At 54.7% G+C, this 8,430-nt stretch overlaps 1 protein-coding gene across 1 annotated transcript; it reads left to right on the top strand.

Annotated features, from left to right (window-relative positions):
* The first annotated feature begins 1,602 nt into the window (after positions 1-1,602).
* Positions 1,603-4,568, top strand: TCL1A (TCL1 family AKT coactivator A). The gene is made up of 3 exons (XM_058740592.1): positions 1,603-1,746; positions 3,927-4,097; positions 4,512-4,568. Exons 1-3 carry the CDS (start codon positions 1,627-1,629, stop codon positions 4,566-4,568), a joined length of 348 nt encoding a protein of 115 aa, XP_058596575.1. The 5' UTR covers positions 1,603-1,626.
* Positions 4,569-8,430: the final 3,862 nt, after the last annotated feature.

The following is an 8,430-nucleotide window of genomic DNA, read 5'->3' as shown; positions in this document are numbered from 1 at the left end:
CTATCTGAGTCTGGAATTAAGAACCATCCACAGGGAAATCAGCCTGAATGCCACAAGTCTGAATATTAAATACAAGCACCACAGGGGCTTCCCTGGGAGGGAGGTCTGCTGGGCTCGTGTCTGCCCTCTCCACTCCCAACTTTGCTTGGCTTTTGTCTTCTATTTTGTGTTCCTGGTAAACCCAATTATATCTCTACTACCATAGGCCACCTGAGCGCTTTCTCGGGAATTAGGTTGTCTGGACAGGCAGGGAAGCAAATACATACCTCTGGTGTCAGGGGATCAGGGTTAAGCTCATTTTCACTTTTGTGATATTTCAAAAGATCACAAATTGTTTTCTTAGGGCCTAGCCAGAGAGACAGGAAAGAGCTGGAGGGTGAGACGCCAAGCAATGAGCCTGGAGCTGCTTTTACATGTTTCTTTTTTTTCAACGTTTTTTATTTATTTTGGGGACAGAGCGAGACAGAGCATGAACGGGGGAGGGGCAGAGAGAGAGGGAGACGCAGAATCGGAAACGGGCTCCAGGCTCCGAGCCGTCAGCCCAGAGCCCGACGCGGGGCTCGAACTCACGGACCGCGAGATCGCGACCTGGCTGAAGTCGGCCGCTTCACCGACGGCGCCACCCAGGCGCCCCTACATGTTTCTCATTGTATTTTATTTGTCTTAATTGCCTTAATGGGCATGTGGTGTGCTGCAAAGCGAAGTGAAATTGTTTTCCTTAGTTGCTGTAATTTACAGAGACACAGTCTGATCATATAACCCAGGGACTTTTCAAGTCCATTGATCTTGGGGTAGAGGGAGAGAGGATTCTTTTTAAGTGAACGATGTGTTCACTAACGAATTCAAAGCCTATAAAGGGAAAAGCCCACGTTTCTTCACCGCCCTGTTTCACAAGAGCTATTAGATGACCACACCATCCTCAAAGCGGTGGAAAATGTCCGCGGGAGGGGGATCGGGGCTTCAAGAGTTGCACTTGGCCAAGGCAGTTGATTCCGACACCCCATCCACAGGCTGAAGGTGATGCCGTGAACCTGGGAAAGTCCAGGCCTGGTTCTGGCTGCCATGGGTCTGTTCTGATCCCAGAAGATGTGGAGGGGGTCCTGGCTCTGGGTTGCCTGGCGTCGACTGTGAGTTCCCAGCAGAGGCCTGGCGTCTCTGTCTGAGTATGACTTGACCAGCCACACACAGAGCCCGACTCGGACAGTAGGGTCTGGGCGTCCCGGGGAGCGGAGGACGCCGGCACCTCCTGACAGAGAAAAGGCCAAAGGCCACAGGCAGGGGTGCCTCCCCAGCAGTGGGGAGTGGGGGCTGGCTGGCTGGGGGCCTGGAGAAAGCCCCGCGCCCACCGAGCTGGGTCTGCACTCCTAGAAGGCGCCAGGGTCCCAGGGCGCAGGGCCAGCTCCGGAGCATTTCCTGCCAGTCGCCCCGCCCACCCCGCCTCGCGCTCCGCCCAGGCCGCCTCGCCCTCCTCCCCGCTTTGCGCCCTGCTCCGCGCAGCCCGCCCCCGCCCTCCTCCCGCCCCGCCGCTGGGGGGCGCCCGCGCGCCGCCCCCGCTATAAAGCGACGGGCCGGCGTCCCGCGCACCAGCGAGTGGGTTCCAGAGACGCCTAGGACGCCCTGGGAGCCATGGGCGAGCTCCTGTTTTTCAGGGCGCACACGGCCTTGCACCCGGACCACCTGTGGATCTGGGAAAGGTCCGTGTACGTGGACGAGAACCAGCGTACCTGGCTGCCCATAATCATCGAGGTACAGCCGCCCCGGGGCAGGCGGGGCAGGGTGTGGGCGGCCGCGTCCACGCGGGTTTCTCCGCAGAGTGCGCTCGGCCACGTGGGGGGCCTGCCTTGGAGTTTGGGGTGTTTCCTGCCTCCTCTGTAGTGGCATTTATTTAGTTTTTTGCCTTTTTTTTTTTAATGTACCTATATGTACTTTTATTTTAAAAAATTTGTGGGGGCACCTGGGTGGCTCAGTCGCTTAAGTGTCAGACTTGGGCTCAGGTCATGATCTGACGGTTTGTGAGTTGGAGCCCCACATCGGACCCTGTGTTGACAGCTCAGAGCCTGGAGCCTGCTTTGGATTTTGCGTCCCCGTCTCTCTCTGCCCCTCCTCTGCTCGTGCTCTCTCTCTCTCTCTCTCTCTCTCTCAAAAATAAACATAAAAAAAATTTAAAAAATTTTTCATGAATATATAGAACTTACCAAACTCAACACTCGAAAAACAAATAATCCAGTGAAGAAATGGGTAGAGGACATGAATACACACCTATGTGTCCTTTAAAAAATCAAGTTAAATATTTACTTTTTTAAAAGTCAGGTATTTGTAGAATATCCTTTTTTTTCAGCCTCTGCTTGGGGAAGATCTTCTTAAACATACCGCCCAAACCACAAACCAGAGTTTTTCACATAATCATTATAAGTTCTGCATGAAGCATACACCCACTAGCAAACCGTGGGGCAGGGTTTGCTTCCGTGTAATTGAGAGCATTCTTAATATGTAAAGATTTACTTAAATCAATAAGAAAAAGATGAAGAAGGAAACTAAAGGTGGCTGAAGGAAACAGAAAACTCTATACTAACACAGCAAGAATGGTGATTTCCACTTATATCTTGCAGGATGATCTGAATTATTTCTTAACAATTCTAGTTTATTTCATAGATGGAAAATTGTTAAAAATATTTCCACTCTGGAGAGAGAGTCACTGAATAAGCATAAGGGCCTGGTTTATATGCCAAGCACGATTCTAGACTGCTGAGGGTTTGCAGTGAATGCGATAAAATCCTACTACTTGCGAAGCTGACCCTGGGCTGGGGTGAAGGACAACAAAGTAATTGAGGCTGGTGGTAAATTGTGTCGGATGAGAGGCAGTAGCTAGTGGTGTGGGGTCTTCAGGCAAGACCCCGCAAGAGTATTCCTTCTCGTTTGCCTGTCATTTTATTTGAAACCTTTGCAAACCACAGTTTTAGGCCTGCCTGCCTCGTGTGTATTTCAGAGAGTTGGATTTCCCTGAAATTTGTCCCTCTAGACGTAACATTTGTGCAGAGGGCTATCTAAAAGAAAGAGTACGAGCCCTGTGTCGATCTAGCAGAGAATGTTCCAGGCAGAGGACAGCAGATACAAGAGATTATTGGGAATGTGGCATGTCCCCGAAATAGGGAGGAGGCCTTTGTGGCTGGAACAGGGTGAAGGGTGAGGGGCAAAATGGGAGATGGGGGAGGCAGGGGCCCAGATAGTGAAGGTTTCAGGTGCTTCTGCCCACGATGAGAAGCCACTGGAGGGCATCGAGCAGGGGAGTGACGTTTTAGATGAGCACCCTGGCTGTCGTCCGGGGATCTGGTTGTGGGGCACATGATCAACCAGGCAGCAAGTTAGATTTATTGCAATAGATGGGCAGTGGTGGAGGTGGGGAAAAGTGGTCTATCACCTGATTGTGGGGTCCGGGGATATTTGTCTCTTGATTTCCGCTCAGGTCATTATCTCACTGTTCGCGAGTTGGAGCCCCGTGTCGGGCTCTGTGCTGACAACACGGATTCTGCTTCGGATTCTCTCTTCTCCCTCTCCCTCTCTCTGTCTCTCTCTCTGTGTCCCTAACTGCCCCCCCCAAAATAAATAAATATGAATAAAAAATAAAAGGAGCTCTATGACAAAATAAAAAAAAACAAAGAAAATCCCAGAGCAGCTGAACTAAGGAAGTTCAAGGACAAACTCTCAGTTTGTTGTGTGGCCCTGTCTCAGTGTCCAGACACACGTGACCGCTGGTCATCCTGGCCTGGCCAGAGTCCGCGAGAGGAGCATGCGTGGCTCAAGGGAACAGCGGTCACCGGGCAGTTCAGATGCCGGCGAGGCTGCGAGGGTGGCAGGAAGGACTCTGGTCATCTGTGGGCCCGGGAGCCTGGGCCCTGAAGGTGTGCCCGGCCTTCCCTCCTCTTCAGATGGAGAGTAGCCTCCAAGTACTCATGCGGCAGGAAGATGTGCTCCTGGGGGAGGCTGTGTGCCCCGGCCTGTTAGCCCCCGGCCTGCTGCCCTCCATGTGGCAGCGCTACCCTGGAAGACGATACCGAGGCTCAGACTCCAGTTTCTGGCGCATCGTGTACCACATCGAGGCAAGTGTGTCCCTTCTCCCGGGGACCACCGGGTGGCCTTGGGTGGCCCTGCGCCCCCTCCCCCCAGGTCTGGCCTCCGCTCCCTCCGGCTCTGCGCCAAAAACTAAAAATAACAAGGGCAGGAGCTTACAGCTGCAGCATTTTAAAGGACTGGATGAGAGAGATGTTAGAAGAAGGTGAATGACTGGGGCCACCCGCTGAGGTCCAACAGAAGCCCCCTCGGCTGCAGGGGGTCGGGGAGCCTCTCCGGAGGGCAGTCGGGGTGAAGGCTGGTGGGAGGAGGGGCTCCTAGGATCCCTCGCCCCCAAGCAGGTTCCCACCTCCCGCTCCAAACTACCGGGAGGCCCAGAGCCAGGAAGAGAAGGATGGAAGGATGCCCAGGGCTCTGGCCATTGGTCCCCTTCTCTCATGCAGTTCAGTGGCACGGAGGAGATGCTCCTTGAGCAGCTGCCGGACCCGGAGTATGAGTGACGAGGTAAGTACCTTTGGGGCGTGAGACCTGTTAGTCTGGAGTGACCAGGTCGGGGAGAAGGAGCAGCCTTTTCACCACGAAGGCAGTGCTGACTTGCACCCCGACCGTACTGCCCTCCGAGGGTCTCGGGGGCGGGGGTGGGGTGGGGGGGGCTCTCCCCTCTGCCACCTCGGAGACTAATAATTTTGGGGCAGCCCCCTTAGCTGCACATCTGTACCGCGCCTCACAGGTTACGGGCATTGTGGATTATCAGGCCAACTGCGCCGGGGATCGTTTGACTCGATAGGTCACCAGAATGAGCTTCGAGGAAGTACAGTAACTTCTTAGGTCCCAGAGCCAGGTTCCAAATCCAGGCGTTCCGTCGCCGGGCCGCTCGCTGTGGTCAGAGTCTGCCCCTGCGAGGCCTCAGCTCTGGGGACCCACGCTCACCTCCAGGCTCCCAGTCCAGACCTGCCCCCGCCGGCTCTGCCTCTGCCCCCCCCCCCAAAACCTCCCTCCACCCCACCTCTGGCCCGCCCCTCAACTCTACCAGGTCCCGCCCTTTGCCTTTGACTGTGTCTTCTCTCGTCCTTCTCTTGGTCCAGGCCCCACGGCTCCTGTCTCCTCCTGTCCCCAAGTGCTGCAGGCCTGCAGTGGGGACGTTCGTGCTTGCGCTCACCCTCGTGTGCCAGCCCTGTGTGTTCTGTTCTGTGCCCCCCACCCCCCGCCCCGGCCCGGGAGAGAATGAGAGGCAGGAGACGAGCCTGCCTGCAGCCCCGTCCAGGTGCCCTGGCTGTCCTGCCCTCTGGCTTTCTCCTGGTGGGTTTTGGCCTGTCTCTTCATTCTGCCGCTCTCGGTAACTAGTGTCGTGGGGCTGCATACCCCGGGCTGCTTCTCACTCTGTTCCCTCAGCTCCGTGTGCCTCTGGCTGCTGGGGAGCGGGGCCGACTCACTCGAGCCCGGGCCAGGCTGTGGGGCCCCTGGACCAGCTGTCTCACATGGTGCCCGTGACCGTGCTACAGAAGCCCCCCCCCCCCCCCCCCCCCAGCCCAAGCAGGCTGAGGTGCGGTTCCCAGGAAGGCCTGAGAGGAGCCCAGATCTGTGCCCAGGACGTCAGCAATCTGCATCTCGTGATGTAGCAGAAGGCCAGACGAGTGAGCGCCGTGGACGGGCCCTCAGGCTGCCCATCTGTCCAAGGACGGAGCTTGAAGTTGCCCCTTTTTAATGGTGTGCACACACCTGGGATGTCATGAAGTCGTATGTAGTGTGAACACTTTGTAATGTGGATTACATGTGGAACAGTTCATCTGCCTCGGTGCTGAACCAGCTCCTGTCCCTTCACCTCGATTCTAGGGGAGAGAAGCAAGAACGGGCAGTCACCAAATAAGTTTTGGAAGGGAAAGAAGACTCATGAATTTAGTGTGTTTCTTTTATGTTGGTGACAAGGCTGGGTTGAATGATTGATTGGCATATACTCCAAATGCTCAAAACCCCAGTGTTCTCGGAGGCCCGCTTTGAGAACCGTTGGGGTAAGTGACCTCAGAAGGTCTTTGTTGGCAACTCTGGGTGTTCAAGACCCCTCTGTCTGGTCCCCCGGCCAGTCATCTCCCCCCCACCCGGCTCTGGTACTCACCAGGCTCTGTCCTTACATGTGTACCTCCGGTGCCAGTAGGGGACCCTCCTCCCTGCCTGAAACTGTGCCCAGCCGCCCAGGCCTCAGCCACAGTCCCCTCCCTGCCTCTCATGCTCTGTGCTCACGGCCCAGCCCACCCCAGGCCCTGTCTCTGCTGCTTCCTTTGCCAAGATTAGCTGCCCGGCCGCCTCTACCCTCTGAGAGGGTAAACGGCCTCCAGTGTCGCAGAGGGAGGCCTTCCAGTAGAAGGCATCCATCCCGTGTGGAGTACTGATGGTCCCCACTCGTATGCGACTGTAGTCACAGACAGGCGCGAACGGAATGATAGGCGTGTTGTTAAGTATCCAATAAGCAAATTATATAAGAAAAGTACCGCTTCTCCAATTTTGTTTTCCCGGATCCCAGTCTTGGCAGTGGACAGATAAACGTCGGGTACCACGTGTGACAGGGTCTCTGTCTCTTGTGATTTTAACCCTGTTGCCCTGCACGGTGCTTGGTGATGTGAGAGCTTGGTGTATTAGAGCTATTACTAGACAAGACTCTGGTCGGTAGGGACAGGGCATCAGGATGTCAGGACAGGAGGAATGTCGGAGATCAGCCAGTTGTCTCACTTTTAGGAGCAGGCCCAGGAGGAGGAAAGTTCTCATCTGGGGTTGAATGTTTGTGCCTCCCTCCATCGCCCAGATTCATGTCGATGCCTTAACCTCCAATGTGTGTATTCAGAGATGGGGCCTTTGGGAGGCAGTTAGGGTAAGATGAGGTCCTGAAGGTGTCGCCCCAGGATGGAATTGGTGCCCTTCTAAGAAGAGGAGGACCGAGAAAGAGCTCTCTCCTTGCACGCGTGCCAAGTAAAGGCCAAGTGAGGACATGGTGAGAAGACAACAGTCTGCCAGCCGGGAAGAAGGTTCTCAATAGACAAGGAATCTGCTGGCACCTCCGTGTTGGACGTCCCAGCCTACAGAACCTTGAGAAATAAACGGCTGTTATTGAAGCCACCCAGTCTCTGGAATTTTGTTACAATGGCCCAAGCGGACTGACAGTTCTTGTTCAAAATCCTTTTGTTTCTGAAAAGTGTGACCAGCCCTGTGAACTCTGCCGGGTGCTACGGATACAGCCGCGAACAGAACGAAGGCCCCGCTCTCACGCACTGCTCATTCCAGAAAAAGACGGACGAGAAGCTCGGGCTGTGCCCAGTCCTACAAAGAAAATAGAGTAGGATAACCTGACGGTGAGTTGGGTCAGATGGTGAGGAGATGGCCGTCTCTGGGGGTGGCCTCTAAGATTGGACCTTGAAGACAAGAGCGAGCTAGGCTCTTAAGCCAGGGAAGAGAGTTCCAGGGAGAGGAAATGGCGAGTCCCGCGCAGGTTTCATTTTCTGTGGACATTAGAAATGGCAAGAGGGTTGCTTCTCGTTAAAAGAAATGCTGTTTTATAAGAATAAGTGGCCCCAGTGCGTTAACCGTAAACACGGCGCAGAATTGCAGTTTTCCACAGCAAGAGTGACTTCGGGCTTTGGCTGAAACAGCTGAGTGGACCGCGGTACTACCACTTGAGGTGCAGATGTGGCCTGGAGATGTGGCTTGGGCAAAGGGAGAAAGACCAGGAGTGCTGTCTTAGCCGTGCTGAGTTTGAGATGTCTGGGATACCTCCAGTTGGAGTTGTTGCATGGATCTAGAGCTTACTCGGGACTAACAGCATAAATTGAGGAGTCATTAAAAATATACAAAATGACCATTCAAGCCGGGGCCTGACTGGGCTCGCTCACGGAGACGTGGCGGTGCCTGTGGAAGCGGGAGAAGAATGTGTTTCAAGAAGGAGTCTACAAGGGGGCGCCTGGGTGGCTCAGTCGGTGAAGTTTCCAACTCTTGATTTCCGCTCAGGTCACGATCTCGTGGTTCGTGAGTTGGAGTCCCTTATCGGGCTCTGCGCTGACAGTGTGGAGCCTGCTTGGGATTCTCTCTCTGCCCCCCACCCCCTGCTCTAAATAAATAAGGTTAAAAAAAAAAAAAAAAGGAGTCTGCAGAACCTGCTGCTTGGGGCTAAGTAGAGTGACCATTGGATTTGGTCACACGGAGTCTGATGGTGACATCAGGGAAAGTTTCAGTGCTGTGACAGGGGTATTGCCCTCTGGGGTGGGTGTGGAGGAAAGGGGAGGGGAGGAGGGTTGACCTTGCTATGAGCTCTACTGGGGGGTCTTGGAGAAGGTAGCTCTGAGGGTGTGTTAAGCTGGAGCCCAGGAGCCTAGGCGT

This window comes from Neofelis nebulosa, chromosome 7 (assembly GCF_028018385.1).
Source record: "Neofelis nebulosa isolate mNeoNeb1 chromosome 7, mNeoNeb1.pri, whole genome shotgun sequence".
NCBI classification, from domain to species: Eukaryota; Metazoa; Chordata; class Mammalia; order Carnivora; family Felidae; genus Neofelis; species Neofelis nebulosa.
The sequence above is the reverse complement of the archived record's forward strand: the minus strand, read 5'-3'. Positions and strand labels throughout refer to the sequence as shown.

What these genes read in the sequence shown, in the direction of transcription:
- TCL1A (XM_058740592.1), top strand. Translation starts at nt 1,627, where the DNA reads ATGGGCGAGCTCCTGTTTTTCAGGGCGCACACGGCCTTGCACCCGGAC. An exon ending in GGCTGCCCATAATCATCGAG is followed by an intron (nt 1,747 to 3,926) that starts GTACAGCCGCCC and finishes CCTCCTCTTCAG; the next exon opens with ATGGAGAGTAGCCTCCAAGT. An exon ending in GCATCGTGTACCACATCGAG is followed by an intron (nt 4,098 to 4,511) that starts GCAAGTGTGTCC and finishes TCTCTCATGCAG; the next exon opens with TTCAGTGGCACGGAGGAGAT.